This window comes from Simochromis diagramma, unplaced genomic scaffold, assembly GCF_900408965.1.
Source record: "Simochromis diagramma unplaced genomic scaffold, fSimDia1.1 OVJJ01000802.1, whole genome shotgun sequence".
NCBI lineage: Eukaryota > Metazoa > Chordata > Actinopteri > Cichliformes > Cichlidae > Simochromis > Simochromis diagramma.
In genome coordinates, this window is record NW_024387492.1 from 25441419 (window position 1) to 25462631 (window position 21213).

The 21213-nt window shown below is 45.8% G+C and overlaps 3 protein-coding genes across 14 annotated transcripts; 2 read left to right on the forward strand and 1 right to left on the reverse strand.

The window, feature by feature from the left end:
* Positions 1-729: 729 nt before the first annotated feature.
* Positions 730-12770, reverse strand: brf1b (BRF1 RNA polymerase III transcription initiation factor subunit b). 8 transcript variants are annotated; one of them, XM_040017147.1, is made up of 19 exons: positions 12367-12770; positions 10731-10939; positions 9806-9886; positions 9560-9733; positions 9106-9137; positions 8956-9028; positions 3557-3706; positions 3372-3465; positions 3166-3292; positions 3047-3086; positions 2856-2951; positions 2470-2778; positions 2324-2385; positions 2137-2218; positions 2014-2066; positions 1659-1927; positions 1505-1556; positions 1221-1403; positions 730-1141 (listed from the first exon to the last, which is right to left on the reverse strand). In XM_040017147.1, the coding sequence occupies exons 2-19, from the start codon at positions 10912-10914 to the stop codon at positions 1091-1093; spliced, it is 2112 nt and encodes a 703-aa protein (XP_039873081.1). In that variant the 5' UTR covers positions 10915-10939; positions 12367-12770; the 3' UTR covers positions 730-1090. The 8 variants fall into 8 exon arrangements, with proteins under 8 accessions (XP_039873081.1, XP_039873077.1, XP_039873078.1 ...); XM_040017143.1 differs by having other exon boundaries at positions 2324-2778; positions 12419-12770; XM_040017144.1 differs by having other exon boundaries at positions 1659-1924; positions 2324-2778.
* Positions 4322-8724, forward strand: LOC120724756 (BTB/POZ domain-containing protein 6-B-like). 2 transcript variants are annotated; one of them, XM_040017152.1, is made up of 5 exons: positions 4322-4816; positions 4995-5258; positions 6323-6413; positions 6503-6621; positions 7342-8724. In XM_040017152.1, exons 2-5 carry the CDS (start codon positions 5044-5046, stop codon positions 8372-8374), a joined length of 1458 nt encoding a protein of 485 aa, XP_039873086.1. In that variant the 5' UTR covers positions 4322-4816; positions 4995-5043; the 3' UTR covers positions 8375-8724. The 2 variants fall into 2 exon arrangements, with proteins under 2 accessions (XP_039873086.1, XP_039873085.1); XM_040017151.1 differs by having other exon boundaries at positions 4322-4498.
* Positions 11584-20869, forward strand: LOC120724757 (DNA repair protein XRCC3-like). 4 transcript variants are annotated; one of them, XM_040017153.1, is made up of 9 exons: positions 11584-11746; positions 12049-12182; positions 12764-12940; positions 14516-14653; positions 14737-14934; positions 19949-20103; positions 20171-20383; positions 20448-20500; positions 20586-20869. In XM_040017153.1, the coding sequence occupies exons 1-9, from the start codon at positions 11607-11609 to the stop codon at positions 20815-20817; spliced, it is 1440 nt and encodes a 479-aa protein (XP_039873087.1). In that variant the 5' UTR covers positions 11584-11606; the 3' UTR covers positions 20818-20869. The 4 variants fall into 4 exon arrangements, with proteins under 4 accessions (XP_039873087.1, XP_039873088.1, XP_039873089.1 ...); XM_040017154.1 differs by having other exon boundaries at positions 20463-20500; XM_040017155.1 differs by having other exon boundaries at positions 14561-14653.
* Positions 20870-21213: the final 344 nt, after the last annotated feature.

Consider the following 21213-nt stretch of genomic DNA (forward strand, 5'->3'; position numbering starts at 1 on the left):
CCTTCCGGTGGGTGGGGTACCCTCAGGCCCAGAGGCCTGAGGCCCGGTCCTCTCTGGCACAGCTGGCTGCCTGCAGAGCCCGCGGGCACGTCACTGCAACCCCCTCTGGCCTCTGCTCCGTGGCTGCTGGGTGACATCTCGTTTGGGGCTCTCCTCAGCTCTTCCCAGGAGGGTGGCACGGTTGCCCCCCTGGTGGTCCTCCATGGGTCCTCGTATTCTGGGACCTCTGTATATATGGGGCCTGGATCTCCTCCATACCTGCTTCATGCCCTCGGGGACGGTGCTGTGGCTCCCCACACTTCCTAGCAGATCGTTACATGGAGAAACCTTTTGAATACAAGCGTGCCGATCCACACAGGTGTACACACGGGTTTTCACAGACACACACTTCACCTTTCTTGGCTGCTACCTCAAAGCACATTGTGCGCTGTCGGTCTTGCGTACTGCACAATAACATGTCATATTTAGTATCTACTGTTATCTGCTATTAGCTACTTTATTGTGATTGTGTTGTATTTATTATGTTGTTTTTTGTTTGTTTACTCTTGTTTTTTCTTATCCCCATACAGGTGATCCAGGTGTTTTGTTTTGTTTTTTTCTTCCCCTCTTTCTCACCATCTCTTCTCCCCTCTATTTTTCTTTCTCTCCCTCTCTTTCTTTCATTCTTCCTCCCTGTCCTATCCCCCAGTCATGTCTGTCCCGTCTGTAACAACCGAAAATCAAATCAAATAAATACATAAAACTGGACAGTCAGAACCAAGATCGTCTGGTTCTGAGACCAGAAAAACTTGTCACCACTGTCAGTTTCTTTATTGTGAAGGAATGTTTGTCTTATTGTTTGTTTGTATTGAAATACAGGATCAACAAACACACACAATTACATACACACACACAGCTGGTTTTAACGTCAATACAAAAGCGTCTAAAAACCTCAGTAGGAGGATCAATAAAAATGATCACGGATCAATTAAAGCGCAAATAAAAACCGATCACTAACTCATTCCCTTGACACTGGTTATTGATCTGTGAGATATGGATCAGCTGCCTTGGCTCTGGAGCCTGGATGGAGTTTCTTCAGTTGGGTCAAAGGTCAGCAAGCAGAGTTAAAAGATCTCCTCCTCATCTGCATCACAACCGTAATCTGGATGACACAAATCAATAAATCAATGAAATCAATCAATGTTACTGTAATGATTTTGAGAATAAAAGTCTGGACTAACCTCCCACCAGCTGCAGAGCACTAACACACTCCTCCTCTGCCTCTTCCTCCTCTTCCTCTTCCTCCTCCATGGGGGATGGAGCAGTTGGGAGGGTGGGGCTTGTTTCTGCTGCAGAGTCAAGGGGTGGGTTGGACTCAGTCTGTGCTGGTGTTTCTGTTTCTGTAACCACTGTGACTGTTCTCTCTACCTGAAAGATTAACATCAGGTAAACCAGGTAAGAGGAAGTAACAGGTACGAGAGGTGAGGAAGGACACACAGGTGAGACACGCAAGGAGGATGCGCACCTGATGAGCTGTTTTCTTCTTCTTTGGTGTGGAGGAAATGAGGTGGCGGAACCTGAAAGAGCAGGAGAGAGAACATCAGGATAATGTGGAGGACAGGTTGAAGAATATTCATTACTGATGACAGGTTATTGAGAGATCAGATCAGTTGAGATACCTCTTGCCCATAATGCTGGTGTTGGCTGCAAGGTCTTGGTTACTGTCACTGGTCTTCCTGCGCCGGCGGCGGTTGAGTCGTTTTCGTGCTACGGTGGTATCGGGGGTGTGGTCGGGGGACCTGGTCGGACTTCTTGTTCCTTGGTTAAGATCTCTAAGGACATCGTAGTTGATCTTACTGGAGATCTTCTTCTTCTCTAACATTCTCTCAATCGCCTCGCCCGCTGTCAATGCCTCGATCTGGTCCCGCTTCTTAGACTTCTTCTTCTTCTGACAAAATATTCACCACATGGGGTCACAGATTAGGTGGGTGGAGCTTCAGGTGAGGCTCTTGAGTGGATGCTGGTTTCACTCACCTTCTCCTTGTAGGTGCCCTCCTCCTTCTCTTTGTTTATCCGCTCCTGTTTCTCTGGAAACACAAAAACAAATCAATCAGAATCAGTAATCAATAACACCCATCAATGATTGCTGATGAGCACCTTTCTGCTCCTTCAGGTATTCGGCGTTCTGCTTCATCCACAGCTCCGTCTTCACCTGAACCTCCTTCTCATTTAGGATGTACTGTATCACACAGAACAGGCCAATCAGAAAAGAGCACGTGCAGTTGGGTCCTTTCACAGTAAAAGTTGCTCAGGTATCTTTGTACCTGTAGAACTGTGAACTGACCTTATCGATCTCTTGATCATCAATACCTTCCAGGTCCAGCTCCTCGCTCTGTGGGTGGTCACCTGAAGGTAAACGCAGAGCTTGATTTCTAACTGCCCTATGATCTAATGGTGATGTCACCATTCTGTTACAGTCGTTATCCTCACAGAGATCTTTCTCGCCACTCTCTGATGTGTCCGAGGTCTGGAAAGTCTGCTGGAGGCTCAGGCTGGCGGCGCTTGGCAGTTTTCCCAGAATGGAGGTCAGAGAGGCAGCCTGACGGTGTGGTCCCATCGACTCCTTCTCTGGCTCTGCCACCGGATCTCCCTTCATGCCACGTACCTCCTCCTCCTGGATCACCTGACACAGGAAGTCCTCAGTCAGGTGGTGGGTGGCCGCTTGTAATTCCACATCTTCGCTCTCAACCTCCTCGGGCTCGGATGGCATTGACAAAACCTCGCCGTTGTCCTCGGGGTCTGAAAACAGAAAAGGTGGGAGCAGCTGAGTGACTGTGTGGGCATGGTGAGACAGTCAGGTAACCCAAAGAACTGACCAACTTCTTTGGTGTAAGCGGCGTAGATTCCTCTGAGTTTGGGCCGACTCTTCTCCAGCTCTGTTTCAATCTCGTCTTTGTAGCAGCTGATCTCTCCTGATGATGACAGGAAATGCACTGTGATTCAAAGATTCAATACGTAACCCCCTCTCATCTGAGGCAGCCCACCCAGGTAAAAAGGACAAACTGACCTTCGACCTCATCCAGTTTCTTAGCCAGCTCCTGCTCTAACTGCAAGAAACCAGGAAGCACAGACTGGTTAGCTAATTGGACACCTAGCTGCTGCAGCCAATCAGAGACAAAGATGTACCTGCTGCATTTTGGCTTTGTGCTGTGCAGCAGTGAATGAGGGGGGGTCGCACTCCTGCTCCAGATCTACTCTCATGAACTCATCAATGGTCAGCTGACTGGTGGGCGTGTCCTCAAACTCAGTTAACCTGCAGGGAGGGAAAGGCGCTGAGATCTGCTTCCTGTTTTGGTGGGGGTCAGGTGTACTCAGGTGTTTGTGGGGCTCACCTCTTCCTCAGTGTGGTCTGGCAGACCTTCACCACGCCAATCACGTCCTTCACTGAACGCCGAAACTTATGCATCCGAGCTGCTACCAGGAGTGCTGAGGAGGAGGAAGAGAAGGAGTGTTAATGTCTGCTTCATGCACATTGCCGCTGACGTTTGTTGCTATAGTGACAAATTCCAGGTTGCACCTGCTCCACAGAGTCCAGAGGGTCGGCGTCCTGTGTGCATCCAGTCCCTCTTCATCCTCTGTACAAGACGAAGAGCCGTCATGGAAACCTCATGAGTCTTCGCCCCAAACTCCAACATGTGCGCAAAGCGAGGAATGTACAGACAGGGGTCTGAGGAGGGGAAGGAGTGCTTCAATGTTAATAAACGTGGCCACACAGGGTCAAAGTTCATCAGCAGGCAAAAGATCCCTTTTTTGTTGTGGCATCAGCAGAGATTTATAAACAGTATTCAAACTTAAGTTCAACTTAAGTTAAAGGCCTTGTGTCCAGCTCCGCCCACTACATTTACTGTGGACTGTTAAATCCAGAACTGAATCAGCTTTCTGGGATTTCTTTACCTGAATGATTGAATCCGCATCAGGGCTCTGTAAGTTAGCTGTGAGTTACACTGATCACACATCATATCAGAGACTGCAGACACTATGTGGGAGATTCCCCTCATGACTGCAAACCCTCAATAATCACCAAGGTTACTGAAATTACACCGCACGTGAGGTGTGTTCACACTATCCCAGTGTTCAGCGTCCACTGAGCCGCTTCTGCACTCAGAAGCTGCATTTCCGTGTGTGTGTGTGTGAGAGAGAGAGAGAGTGAGAGAGACTGCTTGTTAACACGCTTAGTATTTTTTTTTCTTTCTAACAGTGGCTTGGACACAGACATCACCACACACTGTACGTAGCAAACATAAACATACGGACACACTTCCGTGTTTGGTGTCCATGGAAACGTTTGCGGTTGCTCGATGGCTACGTTCTTTTCCCGCGCTCTGCTGCCCTCTTGCAGTGCGGAGCGGTGGTGAAGGCGGTACTACAGTCTAAGATGGCGGCCGGAGGCAGGCTGCAGCGATCTGCTCGTTTTTAACGTTTACGGCGGAAGGACGCGGGGACGGCAGACGTCACACAGGTAACCCGCATACCAAAGCTCCATGACACGCGCCACAGGTCCAACGCTGAGAATCTGGGACGTGATCGGTACTCAGAGCTGTGATTAGTGATGATCGATTGTTACCGGACAGAGACCCGATCTCCTGTTCGCTCGCTATACTGAAGATAAACAGATGTGGTGGGCGTGGCTTTCTGGGCCACACTGATGTTAATAATAACAGCGGTCTGCTGTATCCACACCTCTGCGGGTTAGATACTGTTTATTAGCTGGATCCATGTTAGTGATCAGAGATCAATGACCGCAGCGCAGACAGGTGAAGCATTACAGACCGCCTAGGTAAACACACCTGGACACCCTCAGATGAATGATATCAGCGATTAGATAATCCAGATTATGATGAGCCTGCAGTTGCTGTCAGGTGTCTGTGCTTTAGGACAAAGGAGACGCTCTGCTGTCAGATAATCTGGATTATAATCTCTGTGGATCATAACATCCCGCTCTCTCTGACCCACAGCAGGCTGCGATGCTGTGACTGCTGACTCTGCCCGCTTTCTGAGGAGGACATGGCAGCCGAGCTGTTCTCCACCAGTCTCCCTCAAGGCGAGGAGGTGGAGGTTCTGGAGGTGAAGAAGAGCTTCATTCAGGTGAGCGACCTGCAGCTGACTGCCGAAGACATCTGTGGAGACAGCGGCATTGCCGCCTCACAGCCAAATAACCATGACGGGAACCCGGAGGAAACAGACAGCTGGCAAGCTTCCCACCCCACCCTCAGAGAAAGGTAAAAAAAAACAAAAAACAAAAAAAAAAACCCACCACCAACAACCACAAGCAGTCAGAGAGATAAACAACAACAATAAGAGGACAACAAATTGACTATGCAGACATTGCTTCTTTTTCCATCTAAAGGACATTAAAATGTTTGTTGCTAACACAGCCCCAACACAAAGCCCCATCCAATTCAATGTTAATTTTACAGCCCTAAATTACAACAACTGCCTTAAGATGCTTTATATTGTTTAAGTAAAGTGACTAGATGTTAAAATCCCTGATATGGGATTGCAACATCTAGTTGCACAAAAAAGAAAGAGAAAACCCCATTAATCATATGACCCCCTATGAGTAAGTGCTTTGGTGACAGTGGGAAGAAAAAATTCCCTTTTAACAGGAACAAACCTCTAGCAGAACCAGGCTCACAGAGGGGTGACCATCTGCTGTGAATGGCTGGGGATGAGTGGAGGTCTATCTTCTCCAGTTTCATGGATAGATAAAGCTGTGTCATCTGCATAGCAGTGAAAATGTATGCTATGTCTCTTGATGATATCAGAACCCTCATCAATTGTAACCTTCACTAAAGCTGTTTCTGTGCTGCGATGAGCTCTGAAAACTGACTGAAACTCTTCAAATAAGGCATTTCTCTGCAGTTGATGTGTTAGTTCTTTGACAACTACTCTTTCAAGAATTTTTAATATGAAAGGAAGGTTGGGGATTGGCCTATAATTAGCTAACACCGGTGGGTCTAGAAATGGCGTTTTAGGCAACGGTTTAACTACTACCAGCTTGAAGGCCTGTGGTACATAGCTGATTAATAGAGATAGGTTGACCATATTTAAGATTGAAGCATTAATTAATGGCAGGACTTCTGAGCAATCTTGTCATTCCAGCATGTCCTCATGTGTTGAAGTTCAGGCTCTGGCTGCTGGGCTGGGGTCTGCATACATTCATCTTTATCATCATTCTGCATTTTTGGCTATGTTAGCTACTAAGAAATGTGATGTGCTAACCCGAGTCTGTTGTTGTCCTTGTTCTTTGCTGTTGTCTGTTGATTATGTTGTGTGGCTGCAGGAACGCTCTGATGTTCAACAATGAGCAGATGGCTGATGTCCACTTCATTGTCGGTTCTTCAGGAGAGACTCAGACAGTGCCTGCTCATAAGGTACAGAACCTGTTCCCACTGACACTTTGATCCAGAGCATACGGTTTGATGCTGTGGTCCAGATTCTAATGGATTCCTCTGTGTGGCAGTACGTCCTGGCGGTGGGCAGCTCGGTGTTTGGAGCCATGTTTTATGGAGATCTGGCAGAGGGACAGTCTGTGATCCAGATCCCTGATGTTGAGCCGGCTGCTTTTCTCATCCTCTTAAAGTGAGTCAGAAGTCAAGACCAGGCCCACTGTTAGTGAATTAGCAGCAAGCAGAGTCCTGAAAGTAGTCTCCTTCACTCGGATGACCCCCAGCTTTGCATTCTGCCTCATGTGGAGCTACAGCTGCCTTTCTAGTGTGCCTCATTGGGCTAGGATAGAAGGATAAAGGCTAGGATAGCAATGGAATCAGAGAGGCACAGGCTTCACAGAACTACAATCTGAGAAAAAGTTGTCTGACAGAAAAAAATTATTACAAAACATAAAAAGTTTTATTTGTTAGTATCCTGAACACTTGACTCCTGAACGTGACTATGAAATCTTTTTCAGTGCAGATCTGAGTACCGCCATTAGTGTTTCGACCAAATTGAAAAGTGTTCTGTGGCAGGATCTGAGGTAGGGTGGAGGTTTGTGGTGGGAGGTGCTTGAAGACTGTAGACACCGTGGGCTGGGCAGAAGGAGTTCAGCTCCAGTGATTTTGTTTCTTGAAGCAGGATTTGGTTGAAGGGACAGGAGAGTAAGGCAGGCGTTGCAGTTTATGGTGTAGCTCGAGAAAAGGGACCACAGACCAGATTTCACGATCCATCATGTTGATAACATTGAGGTAACTTCTGTTTCTGCTCCACTGTGGTGGTACACAAACCCACTACAGTCAGCTATGGATGCCGCGTGTTGTACAATTTTTGTCGAAACATGACCTCATCCTACTATTTTCTCTATCTCAGGTACATGTACAGCGATGAGATTGAGTTGGAGGCTGATACCGTGCTCGCCACGCTATATGCTGCTAAGAAGTATATTGTCCCTGCTCTGGCGAGGGCCTGCGTAGCCTTCTTGGAGACGAGCCTTGAGGCAAAGAATGCCTGTGTGCTGCTGTCTCAGAGCCGGCTGTTTGAGGAGCCGGAACTGACGCAGCACTGCTGGGAGGTGATCGACGCTCAAGCCGAACTCGCTCTGCGCTCTGAAGGTTTCTGTGAGATCGACTTGCTCACGCTGGAGATAATCCTGCAGAGAGAAACACTCAACACCCGCGAGATCGTGGTGTTTCAGGCACTGCTGTGCTGGGCGGCGGCAGAGTGTCGGCGGCAGGGCTTGACAGTGAACCCCAGGAATCAGCGCACGGTGCTTGGTAAGGCCCTGTACCTGGTCCGATTCCCTTCCATGACACTGCAGGAGTTTGCAGATGGGGCAGCGCAGTCGGATGTGTTGACGCTCAAAGAGGCCCACGACGTCTTTCTGTGGTTCACTGCTACCAACAAACCCAGGCTGGAATTCCCCACTGTGAAGCGGGCGGGGCTACTGCCACAGAGGTGCCACCGCTTCCAATCCTCAGCCTACCGCAGCAACCAGTGGCGCTACAGGGGGCGCTGTGACAGCATCCAGTTTGCCGTGGATCGCAGGATTTTTGTAGCTGGACTTGGTCTGTACGGTTCCAGTGGTGGGAAGGCAGAGTACGTTGTGAGGATTGAATTGAAGAGGCAGGGAACTGTTCTAGCCCAGAATCTCAACAAGTTTCTGTCAGATGGGTCAAGCAGCACCTTCCCGGTGTGGTTCGAGCACCCGGTGCAGGTAGAGCAGGACACCTTCTACACAGTCAGTGCCGTCCTGGACGGAAACGAGCTGAGTTACTTTGGCCAGGAGGGGATGACTGAAGTGCAGTGTGGGAAAGTGACCTTCCAGTTCCAGTGCTCATCAGACAGTACCAATGGCACTGGGGTGCAGGGGGGGCAGATCCCAGAGCTCATCTTCTACTGTTGAACTGGACCCAGGGACTCAAGCCAACAGGCAGGAAGTCGGAGCCTGGAGCTCAGATTCAATCAACGGACCTGGCAATTGGAAATTGGCAGCTGATTGAACAATGCCGTGGACCTGAGAGCTGATTGGCTGTCAGGTTTTTAGAAGTGTTTGGTGTATATTAAAGTCTCCTGAATATTTGAGAAAATGAATAAAGGAAGTTGTAGTTTTTCTGCTGCTGCCACTAGATGTGGCTATGTGGTCTCACACTGTGGGGGATTTTCAGCTTTTTTTGTGCTGTGGATGATGAATTTTACTTGTGTTCAAGGTCACATGTGTAAAACGGAAATAAAAAATTTGAATGCAACAACAAATTATTTCAAGCCTGTATTCAGTAGAAAAGCATTGCAGACAAAAAATATAAAGTTGAAACTGATAAATGTGATTGGTGGGTTTTTTTTTTTTTTTTTTTTTAGTTACAGTTTTTTTCTGGATGTCAGCACATGTTGCACATGTTTATCACACTTTAAATCATCTGTGAGACTGCATTCTCTGCTTTTCCAGTGTTGTGTGCTTTAAATAAATACAATGAGTAAATAGCTCACCAATGGCGGGAGCATTGATGCAGAGCTCACGAGCCAGCAGCAGGAAGGTCTTTCCCAAGATGTAGACATTTACCTGGACACACAGCATAGAGCTCACACCTGAATGACACCACTGAGAGTCCACTGAGAGTAGCTGAGGCTCGGTCTTACCTGCAGCAGATCGCTGAGGTCCAGCAGCATGTCTGAGGCTTGTATAAGGAAAACCAGGAGATGAAAGGTCAGAATGAAGCCTGTAACCTCTGTGTTTTTATCAAGTTTGTGTTTGATTTAAAATTGTAAATCACTGGTTCCAGGTGTTTCTGATCACCTTAAACAGCAGAACATCTGCAGCACATTAAGGTGATGGACATCTGAATGTACTGCTGATGGATCAGTTCCTGTGACAAACCTGCATCCACCTGCAGCTGATGAAAATCTGATGTCTTTCTCCTCTCATAGTTTTAAAAGAGGAGATGAGCTGCACACCTGAGCTACAGGTGAGGAAACCAGTTCAGTGGTTCACCTGGCTGCATGTAAACTGACTGTAGGCCATCGCGGTTTCAGAGTTCAGGTTTGTCTCGGCAATTTGCACATGCTCAGTGGGTCAGAGTGGTTGCTAGGATACGTGGCGTGCCCTCAGTGCGGCACACAAGGTAGAGGCAGGCAGCGATGACGTGCTCTGTCTTGCGGCCCCGGGTCAGGTGTTTGCTGACGACTAGCTTGAAGAAGTTGAAGGCGGTGTCGAGGCAGTGCTGGTTGAGCTGCAACTGACTGCCCAGCTGCTGGATCTGACGCTTACCTGCACACACACAGGCTCGTTACACCTGTGGCTCACCTGGACACCCTGCCCCCAAACAGTCAAAGGACTCACCGTTCTGAAGTGTCTGGGCTCGCGACTCTTTACCGACGCTGGTGTGGAAACCAGAACCAAGAAGTGGCGCTTTAACGGGACCTGATGGGCAGACAGAAAGACAGCTGTTCAGAGGACTTTGACTTTTGACACTGTAGTTGCTGCAGAGCATTTTGGGTAAAGACAGGTTGGTGTTAGACACTCATCACAGGCATGAAGTCAAAGTTGAGTGTTCATTCTAGGGTGGAATGATTGTATAGCAAACGTGTTTACTGACTTTAAAAATTCAATTCAATTTTATTTATATAACGCAAAATCACAACAACAGTCGGCTCAAGGCACTTTATATTGTAAGGCAGACCCTACAATAATACATACAGAGAAAAAACCAACAATCATATAACCCCCTATGAGTGAGCACTTTGGTGACAGTGGGAATGAAAAACTCCCTTTCAACAGGAAGAAACCTCCAGCAGAAGCAGGCTCAGGGAGGGGTGGCCATCTGCCATGACCACTTGGGGTGAGAGAAGGAAGACAGGATAAAAGACATGCTATGGAAGAGAGACAGAGATTAATAACAAGTATGCTTCGGTGCAGAGAGGTCTATTAACACATAGTGACTGAAGAATACTCAATGCATCATGGGATGATGGACATCAATTAATTACAACGAGGGGAATGCTCAGGTGGACATGTTTCTGATTCTGGATGAGAAGCTTTGAAACACGGTGACTTGTTTCTCATGATGTTTTCTTCTAAAACGTGGCACTAATTAAATTACCTGAACTGGTCAGAGAGACGTCTGAAGCCTGCTTGAGCTGTATCTGTGAAACCTGGATGGACTTCAGCAAACTCACATGGTCTCTGAAACTTGCTGATGCTGCGGATTACCAGCCCTTACTGTTTCACCCTAAACCACCCTAACCTGCCTCTGTTGGCGTCTCACCATCAGCAGACACAAACTGTCCCACGGCGGACGACACGCCTCCGCTTCCCTCCACAAACTGGACCTCGGACACGATGATGTTGTCCTCCAGAACCGAACCACAGCTGGTGCACACGGCGCTGCCACGAGCCTGGTCCACGTCAATATCAGACCCCCCGCAGGTCCTGCACACCCGGGAGCTCATGGTGGAGGTCAGAGGTCAGCAGTCCCTGAGGTGGAGAGACCGGTTAAATATTAAACTTTCACATGACGACGAGTATGAAGGTCAGCACAGGAAACAAGTCACTGTCATGTGTAGGATAGCTCCACTGTACATTCACTGATGATGACTCATACAACATTTCAGCCAGTCATATGTCTCCATCTCCTCCTATGTCACACCAACCCTCTGCATGTCCTCCTTCACTACATGGACGACCCTCTACCACTACCTCTGCTCCTCCATGTTCACCTTCCTACTTGTCTCCCTCTCATTCACACTCATGTATTCTATCTTGCTTCTACTCTTTCATACCTCCACCTGCTCCCTAATCTCACCTTAGATCACAGTATCATCTGCAGACATTATCATCCACAGTGACCCCAGCCTGACCTCATCTCTCAGTGTGTTCATTACTACTGCAAACAAGAAAGAGCTCAGAGCAGATCCCTGATTCACTTTCACCCCCACCTTCATCCACCTGTGACTGCAGACATTAATGATTACAGACAGCAGACAGTGTGTGTGTGTGTGTGTGTCTTAAAGAGGATTCAAAACTCTGTGATTCAAACTTGGGTGACTCTTATTGGTTGCAGCTGTTACCTGTTTACATGTATGAAACAGTCTGATTGGCTCAGCTCAGAACAAATCTGATCAGCAGATCACTTTTAGTTAAAATGACAAGTTTTAAACCTTTTCCTACTTCCCTACACCACCACACATCACATCCTGTTCTCTGTGAATTTGTTGGATACTATTTAACTCCACCTCTTTGGCTTGCCTCCTTATGCAACACATGGAAGAGAACATGGAAGCTGTGAGTTAAGAAGACTCTGCTTAACTTTTGATAGATTGCCGTAAATGGAAAGGGATATTTCCTCACTTGAATGCATGGTTGTGTTACACCAGAGCCCTTTATTGTTAATTTTGAAGAAATTGAAACACTAAGATGGTAAGTTGCTGTTATCCTGATGTTAAAATCAAGATGACTGTTCTCTCTAAGTTGCCTACTGGGCAAACGGGTCAGCCGATCCGATGCAGTCACTATGGGTCTGCACTACATACTGCATCACCTCGACCAACCTGAGACACACGCCAGATATTGTTCATGGGTTTCAGTTTGGCCTTCAACACCATCATCCCAGACATGTTCCACCAGAAGCTCACCCACCTCCACCTGCCAGTGGATCACCAGCTTCCTGATGCCCAGACCAGCACTGGCCTGTCACCATATCAGCAGCAGGTGTTTGCAGGTGAACTCAGACTCCCGCTGAGCTGCTCAATGGCGTTAGCAGGAAAATGTCGGTTTATGATTTATGTCATAAAAACAAAGGTTCGAGTCCAGTCAGAGTTTTTTTTTCTCTAACTTTATTTAAATATTTTTAATCAGCATCGGATGCTGCACCTGGAACATGTAAATAAATATAATCGGCTAACCTGAAACACCGGGACCGGGGAGCTCCTCTCCCAGAGATCTGGATCCACTCACCGGGAGAACTTCAGAGTCTGGTCCGTTAGAAACTGTGTTCCGTCCCAGAACACATCCGGTCACCTTATTGGCTGCTAATAACGGTTATTGATCAGTTATTGATCACTGACTGTTTTCAGATTGCAGTTTGTTTTCTTCCTGTGGCGCGCTGGAGTGACGTTACTCAATAGGCACAGGACATGAGTTGGTGACGTGGGTTTGGAAAGGAAAGCATTTGAATCCTAATAATTAAACCCTGAACGAACGACTGTTATCACGTCACCAATACGTTATATCATCTGGATTCGACTCAATGAAACAAACAGACTTATTTTGACCTAGAAATAACCCCGCTCCTCCCCCCAGACTGTGTTGAACGGTACCACCGGGCGCCGCCTGATGACGTTTCTCGTTCGGCGGGTTATTTTCGATGCAGTGGCGCTTTTGATGTAAACAAACACACAGTCGGACGGACGGAGGTCAGCGGGATGAACTGCGACCAACTACTGCTCCACCCGCGGGTCAGCGCTGCCCTGAGGAGAGGTAACAGCACCGAGCTCATCTGATGTTATTAATCTGCAGTTATTCCAACTATTCTGGATTTAACAGGGAGCCAGTGAGGGGAAGCCAATATAGGAGAAATATGGTCTCTCTCTATAGTTTTTTTTTTCTCTCTTTTTAAACCTTTATTTAAAGGTCAGTACAAAGTAGAATTAAAACAGTATTACATTGAAGGTGTTGTACTTAAAGAAATTGTAAACCACAAACAAACAAACGACCATTTTTCAGAACCTACAATACGCATACGCTAAGGGGAGAAGTTTAACTGATTAAGCCAAAGAGTAAAGATTGGAGGATCTTTATTTTTTCACATACAACCATAGCCTTTGGGGTTAGTAGAATTCTTTATTGAATTTAGATATTATAAAAGCTCATAGGAGTATACATAAAAGGGGGGATGTCTCCCTAAACATTTGGATTTGTGAATATGAAATTTAGCCTTTAAGATTAACAAGTTAATCATATACCTGTTATCAATGTTGAATTGTCTTTAGTTTTTGTGGAGCCCAAATAATACATAGTTTCAGAACAGTGCAAATCCTTTAAATACATGTTCTGAGATAAAAACACATAATCTCTGCCAGAAGTCTTACCAACAACAGTTTGTATTGGAGATGCCAGTGGCCTGTGGTATGAAGGGATATTAGTGTTTATTCTTATAAAGCATACAAACCCCTGAAGGTATAGACCCAAATGCTTTAATATAATTGTCATGATTTATTGCTAAATTGAAATGTAGACAAAATTCGTCATATGAGAAAAGCATACCATTTGAATCGAATAATTGGTTGACTAAAATAATGTTGTTCCTAAACCAACTATCTAAGAAAAAAGTTTTCTTTATATAGGATATCCTTGTTATTCCAAATATTATAACTGTGTGGACTAATCTCTCTCTCTCTCTAGTCCCTGTCAGTACTCTTGCTACAGCATTTTGAAATAACTGAAGGTATTTTCGGGGAGTTTTTGCTACATCTTCATAATAATGAACCAGCCTAGAAGTAATAAATGCATAAGCTAGTTTTTCAGCATCACTCTGAGACAGGGTAGCTCTAATTTTAGAGATATTGTGCAAATGGAAGAAAGCAGTCCTACATAATACCTACATGTAATACCTACAGCATCCTCTAATTGTTCTAATAGGATATCATGGTCGACAGTATCGACACTGCATTGAGGTCTAACAGGACAAGCACAGAGATGAGTCCACTGTCAGAGGCCATAAGAAGATCATTTGTAACCTTCACTAAAGCTGTTTCTGTACTGTGATGAGCTCTGAAACCTGACTGAAACTCTTCAAATAAGCTATTCCTCTGCAGATGATCTGTTAGCTGTTTGACAACTACTCTTTCAAGAATGTTTAAGATGAAAGGAAGGTTAGAGGTTGGCCTGTAATTAGCTGAGACAGCTGGCTCTTTTTAAGAATCCATTCAGATTATTACAGATTAGACAGTGAACACCAAAGATTCAGAGATGTGATGAATTGCTTGGACTTCCTTTTTTTTGTGGTTGTTTCCATTGTTTCCATGGTAACCACTTGTGCTTCTCCTGCTGCAGTTCAGCTAAAGTCTGTGAAGGATGTGGTTTGTGCTTCTGCTCCAGACCTGCAGAGACTCACCGGTTTGTCCAACTCTGATGTCCAGCAGCTGATCACTGCTGCCGCTGCCGTCTGCAGAAGGCACCCTCCAATCACAGGTCAGGAGAAGAGTCTTACTGGACACACTGTGTGATGTGATATCATGCACACACTTGGTTAAAGTGTGTGTGTATGTGTTCAGCACAGCAGCTGCAGCACGGCGTGTCTGGCGCCCAGCTCAGGCTCGGCTGTCCAGTTCTGGACCGCCTTTTGAGGGGCGGTTTGCCTGTGGGGGGCATCACTGAGCTGGCTGGAGAGAGTGGCACCGGCAAGACTCAGGTGGGCCTGCAGCTCAGCCTCTCGGTGCAGTACCCAGCAGAGCACGGAGGGCTGGGAGCAGGTCAGTGAACGCACCATGATTTTGCCAATCAGTAGGTTTGTGATACATTCAGTGAAAAGGTTGTGGCTAAGCAGCTTACAGCAGTTTTGGATAAACACAATATTCTTGACAAATTTCAGTCTGGCTTACGCAGAGCTCATTCTACTGAAACAGCCCTTCTTAGAGTCTCCAGTGACATTTTGATGCAAAACGATGCGGGAAAATGTTCTGTTCTGCTGATGTTGGACCTCACGTTGGCCTTTGATGCAGCTTACCATCATGTTCTGCTTGAAAGGCTGAAATATTGGGTCGGTGTATATGGATCTGCCTTAAAGTGGTTCTCCTCATATCTGTATGAATGATACTTTTCTGTGGCAGTTTCTAAGTACTTCCCTCACCTACGGTGTGCCACAAGATTCTGTATTGGGGCCTTTATTGTTTTTAATATATCTACTTCCTCTCCAGCATATTTTGAGCCCCTTTGAGGACATTTGCTACCACTGCTATGCAAATGACATCCAGTTATACTTTTTGTTTTTAAGCCCCAAGATGTTTGAATCTGAATTCCTCGTATGTGCTCCTGACAGACATGTACCTAAGATAATGAATGCTTTTGGTCCCCTTTCGACATTTGTGAAGTCAGCTATCAGGAACCTTCATTTGCTCCCTGTTAAATCCAGAATTGAATTCAAAATCCTGCTCCTCACATACAAGGTCTTAAATAATCAGGTCCCGTCTTATCTTAATGACCTTATAGGACCATATCACCCCATTAGAGCACTTCGCTCTCGCACTGCAGGCTTACTTGTTGTTCCTAGAGTATTTAAAAGTAGAATGGGTGGGTAAGGCTTCATTTTTCAGGCCCCTCTTCTGTGGAACCAGCTTCCAGTTTGGATTCGGGAGACAGACACTTTCTCTACTTTTAAGATTAGGCTTAAAACATTCCTGTTGGCTAACTATTATGTTAGGGCTGGACCAGGTGACCCTGAATCCTCCTTAGTTATGCTGCAATAGGCATAGGCTGCTGGGGGACTCCCATGATGCATTGAGTTTTTCATTTTCAGTCACCTTCTTCACTCACTATATGTTAATAGACCTCTCTGCATTGAATCATACTTGTTATTAATCTCTGTCTCTCTTCTACAGCATGTCTTTTATCCTGTCTTCCATCTCTCACCCCAACCGGTCGCAGCAGATGGCCACACGTTCCTGAGGCTGGTTCTGCTGGAGGTTTCTTCCTGTTAAAAGGAAGTTTTTCCTTCCCACTGTCGCCAAAGTGCTTGCTCATAGGGGGTCATTTTATTGCTGGGTTTTTCTCTGTATGTATTATTGTAGGGTCTACCTTACAATCAATGTTCCCTCTAATTTTTCACGTGTCTGAGCGAACACACAAACTCCCTGAGCGATCCCTTGGACCACTGTGAGCGACGTCACACGTGTGCACTGTGGTCACGGCAGCGTTTACATTTATATTAGACTACTTTTAATTAACTGCTTTAGCCCATTTACAATGAAAATGTAAAAAAAAAAATCTAGTTATTGACCTGTGTAGTATGTTAACACTATTGGAAGTAAAAAATAACTTTAACTCCAATTTGGAAAACACAACTTTCTTTTCTTTCTTGGTGGTTGTTTTTTTTTTTTTTAATTTAATATATAAAGCTTTGACTTATTATGAGTCTGTGGTCTGGGAGAGAGTCCTGTAACTCTCTGTCTGCAAAATATAGTACATAATGACCAATGCTGGGCAATTAATTATATAGTTACGTCTTCAAAAAAGTAACTGAGTTATGCAAACAACAACGTTTTTTGCAGCTATTTTTTTTTTTTTTTTTTAAATGCAGCCAAGGCGTTTTTTAAACTAACATTTCAAACTATTTACAGAACAATCAGCTGTTCTGCATCAAATCTGATGCCACACAAATAATTTGTGCCACTCCAAAAAATAATTTCTGTCCACTATAAGATGAAGGAGAACAACAGCCTGATACGTCTGTGAAGGTTCTCAGTCATTCAGGTCATCGTAGTCAAAGGAGCTTGCAAAGAAAAGCGTCTGGACTTCTTTTAAGTTACTTGAAGACGTTTCACCTCTCATCCGAGAAGCTTCTTCAGTTCCTAAGGTCAAATGGTGGAGAGTCCCAGATATAAACCTAGTGGGAGTATCCCCCCACAGAGGGACAAAAGGACCCCTGATGATCCTCTAATCGCCTGAGCCAAGGTGTGAAACTGGGTGTGGGTCCCAATCAGCCAGAGTTTCGGGTGAGTTCATTGTGAAACCTGGCCCCACCTTATCATGCGAATTCCTGAGATCAGATGGCCCAGGATGTGAGTGGGCGTTAAGGCGTCTGGGAAGGGATCTCAAAACTGGATTATAGATGGCAGAGAGTTGGTGTCGTAAACCACCGCCTCTGTTCAAAGATGGTCGCTCACAGTGGACATAGATGGCTTCTTTCACTCCTCTTTCAAACCATCATTAAATGGGCGTTCTTAAAGTCAGCAAAGAGGCACAGAAAAGAAGACCAGACACCAGCGAGGGAGGATAAGAAAGACAGACGCAACAACATGGTCATCCCCTATGTAGCCGGTGTATCAGAAAAACTCAGGAGAGTTTTCTCCAAGCATGCATTTCAGACCCAGCAACACGCTCAGACAAAAACTGGTTCACCCGAAAGACAAAACGCCAAAACACAGACTTAACAATGTGGTGTATGCTGTACAGTGCAGCGAGGAATGCCCAGAACTCTACATTGGAGAGACCAAACAGCCACTTCACAAGCGCATGGCACAACACAGAAGAGCCACCTCCACAGGACAAGACTCAGCAGTCCACCTGCATCTTAAGGATAAAGGACACTCTTCCGAGGATGCCAATGTTCACATTTTGGACAGAGAGGACAGATGGTTTGAAAGAGGAGTGAAAGAAGCCATCTATGTCCACTGTGAGCGACCAGCTTTGAACAGAGGCGGTGGTTTACGACACCAACTCTCTGCCATCTATAATCCAGTTTTGAGATCCCTTCCCAGACGCCTTAACGCCCACTCACATCCTGGGCCATCTGATCTCAGGAATTCGCATGATAAGGTGGGGCCAGGTTTCACAATGAACTCACCCGAAACTCTGGCTGATTGGGACCCACACCCAGTTTCACACCTTGGCTCAGGCGATTAGAGGATCATCAGGGGGTCCTTTTGTCCCTCTGTGGGGGGATACTCCCACTAGGTTTATATCTGGGACTCTCCACCATTTGACCTTAGAACTGAAGAAGCTTCTCGGATGAGAGGTGAAACGTCTTCAAGTAACTTAAAAGAAGTCCAGACGCTTTTCTTTGCAAGCTCCTTTGACAACAGCCTGATACCTGCAGGCCTGACAACAGGAGATGTATCACACCTGTAACATTCAGCAGTCGCCTCATTGTTCTGACACACACAACAAAACTATTGACTACACTACACACTAACTACACAGGATTTGCACTAAACGTCTCAAATCTCTCACATCTCAAAACACCGCCGTCACTCCTAAAACTTCCCCCCGTTTCTTAACAACTAGATGCCACGTTGCCATATCATTTTTTGATTTGTTGACATGGTACGTTTTTGGACGAATAGGAAAGGGAGAGGGGGGTAGGGTTTGTTTTTGCTCACAGGCAGAGTGTTTTCGAGCCTTTTTTCGTATAAAACGCAGTTTTTACCGTTTCTTCCCGCAGTAAATATAAACAACGATAGTATTCAGGAAGAAAACCAAACATTGCAGATATTTTTATCATAATTATGGTTTTACGTGGCCTATCAACACAATTTAAAAACTAGTATAAAGTCCACACTTTTTCCGTCAATTGTTCCGTCTGTCCTGCTCACATCTCCAATGGTTGTACACGTTGTCATTAACGTGGCTTCACTCCACATCAGCCACGTCGCTTTGCTAGCTAAAACACCGGTGTCAGCATATAAGAACGCTGTCATAGCCTGTCAACGACGTTGATTAGCTGCGTATGTGCGAATGTGAATCGCATTATTGGCTGGACTATGGGATAAAATGGCATCGTTCTAATCCCATATGGGAGCAGCCAGTCATTTACTGACTAACACTGCAGAATTGTCAAAGTATTAATTTTAATTTCAATTCAGGTTAAAATTTTTGTGCGCAGAGACCGTGCCAGCAGTGCGCAATTGCGCACGTGCGCAGCAGCTTAGAGGGAACATTGTTTACAATATAAATCGCCTTGAGGCGACTGTTGTTGTGATTTGGCACTATATAAATAAAATTGACCCACCTCTCACTTTGGATGTTCATGTCAAATCTCTGGTTTGGTCTTGGTTTTATCACTTAAGAAACATTGCTAAATTAAGCCCTATTGTATCTCGCACTGAACTGGAGATTGTTATACATGCATTCATTTCATCATGATTAGACTACTGTAATTCACTGTTTACATGTCTAAGCAAAAACTCCTTGGAGCATCTGATGATTGTTCAAAACGCTGCAGCAAGGCTTCCGGCCAGATCATCAAAGTACTCACATGTGACACCGTTGCTAATACAGTTGCACTGCCTCCCCATTAAATTCAGAGTCCATTTTAAGATTCTGGTTCTGACCTTCATGGACAAGCACCAGCTTGCATCATTGAACTTTTAAAGCCCTATGTCCCTAGCAGGTCCCTGAGGTCATGTGATCAAGCCCTACTTGTTATTCAGCATACAAGGCTGAGAACTAAGGGAGACAGAGCTTTTACCACTGTGGCTCCCAGACCATGGAACTCTCTCCTACTGAGCTTAAGATCTGTGGACGCAGTAGTCTCTTTTAAATAACAACTAAAAACACATCTTTTTAAATTTGCATTTTGTTAACTTTTGTCTGTTTTTGTTTTATACTTAATCTCTGTGTGAAGCACTTTGTAATCTTTTATCTAGAAAGGTGCTATATAAATAAAAATTTACTTACTTACTTTACCTGTTCAATGACCTGCTGATTTGTAAGTTAATAAATAACCTCTGATATGTCACATTCATTATTTGTGTTCGTTGTTGGTTCCAGGTGCGTTGTATGTCTGCACTGAGGACTCATTTCCCATTAAGCGTCTGCACCAGCTGATTGGCGAGCAAGTCTGTCTGCGTTCTGACGTTCCTGCGGACCTTGTAAGCAGTCTTCGCTTCAGCGACCACGTTTACATTGAGCATGCCGCGGACCTGGTAAGTCTGATCATGCGACAGCTGTTCAGACCCCGTTACAACCCATAACTTCTTGCTCTGTCCTCAGGATTCCCTCCTGGTGTGCCTAACACGCCGCGCCCGCCTCCTACTGACACGCGGTCTGGTGCGCCTAATCGTGGTCGACTCAGTGGCAGCGTTGTTCAGGACCGAGTTCCAGGCCGATGATTGGCTAGAGAGGAACAGACAGCTACTCACCTTCTCCTCCATGCTGCATCACCTGAGTCAGGAGTTCAGCACACCTGTGCTCTGCATCAACCAGGTAACACCATCCAGGTAGCACACCAGAGTTCAGTCTCTTATCTCTGACCACTAATCAGTGACAGGTGTTTGTTTTCCAGGTAACAGATGTTTTCAGCCAATCACACAACAGTATGGGGTAAATTAGATATCTTCTTTATGAGCTGATCACATTTTGGCCTTTGACCTCAGAACCACTTCAGCGTAAATTTCCTCCTACTCAGGCCTTCGCTGTCCACCGTGTCTCCTGCTCTTGGGTTGGCGTGGGCCAATCAGGTGATGGTTCGGCTGATGATGAGCCGTCTCCAAGGAACGGTCGTCCGTGGTGACCAGAGCAGTGCTCTCCGCAGGTTGGAGGTGGTGTTTGCACCTCACCTGGCACGTGACGGACAAAACGCTGCCGTGTGGAGGGAGGGGCTCAGAGGAGTTGAGAGCTGGACTTCAAATAGAAAATAAACTTTATTAAACAGCATCAGTAGCATCAGATTATTAAAGAGTGATCACACTGTTTCCTGACTGTTCTGAAGGTTGTGGACACTGATGCATTGACTGGGGGTCAGACAGGTGTGTTAGTGGCCTCATATCTCTTTGATCTGGACAGAATGAGCTGGGAGGTCCAGACTGATACATGATCCTGATTTTGCTGTGCAGGTGGACTCTGGTCTGTTCAGGAGCCTATGATTCGGTTCTGGTTGACCCACTAAAGTGGATTCAGATTATTTTCAGACTGAACCTTTTCAATTCAATTCAGTTTTATTTATATAGCGCCAGATCACAACAAAAGTCGCCTCAAGGCGCTTCATAGATACAGAGGAAAAACCCAACAATCATATGACCCCCTATGAGCAAGCA

Excerpts from the sequence above, each read along its gene's own strand:
- LOC120724756 (XM_040017152.1), top strand. The coding sequence starts at position 5,044 with ATGGCAGCCGAGCTGTTCTCCACCAGTCTCCCTCAAGGCGAGGAGGTG. Across the intron at positions 5,259-6,322 it reads CACCCCACCCTCAGAGAAAG|GAACGCTCTGATGTTCAACA; the intron begins GTAAAAAAAAAC and ends GTGTGGCTGCAG. Across the intron at positions 6,622-7,341 it reads GCTTTTCTCATCCTCTTAAA|GTACATGTACAGCGATGAGA; the intron begins GTGAGTCAGAAG and ends TCTCTATCTCAG.
- brf1b (XM_040017143.1), bottom strand. The coding sequence starts at position 10,914 with ATGAGCTCCCGGGTGTGCAGGACCTGCGGGGGGTCTGATATTGACGTG. Across the intron at positions 1,928-2,013 it reads AGGGCACCTACAAGGAGAAG|AAGAAGAAGAAGTCTAAGAA; the intron begins GTGAGTGAAACC and ends ATATTTTGTCAG. Across the intron at positions 1,142-1,220 it reads TGCTCTGCAGCTGGTGGGAG|ATTACGGTTGTGATGCAGAT; the intron begins GTTAGTCCAGAC and ends TGTGTCATCCAG.
- LOC120724757 (XM_040017153.1), top strand. The coding sequence starts at position 11,607 with ATGACAAGTTTTAAACCTTTTCCTACTTCCCTACACCACCACACATCA. Across the intron at positions 20,384-20,447 it reads CTGTGCTCTGCATCAACCAG|GTGTTTGTTTTCCAGGTAAC; the intron begins GTAACACCATCC and ends AATCAGTGACAG. Across the intron at positions 20,501-20,585 it reads CAATCACACAACAGTATGGG|GCCTTCGCTGTCCACCGTGT; the intron begins GTAAATTAGATA and ends CCTCCTACTCAG.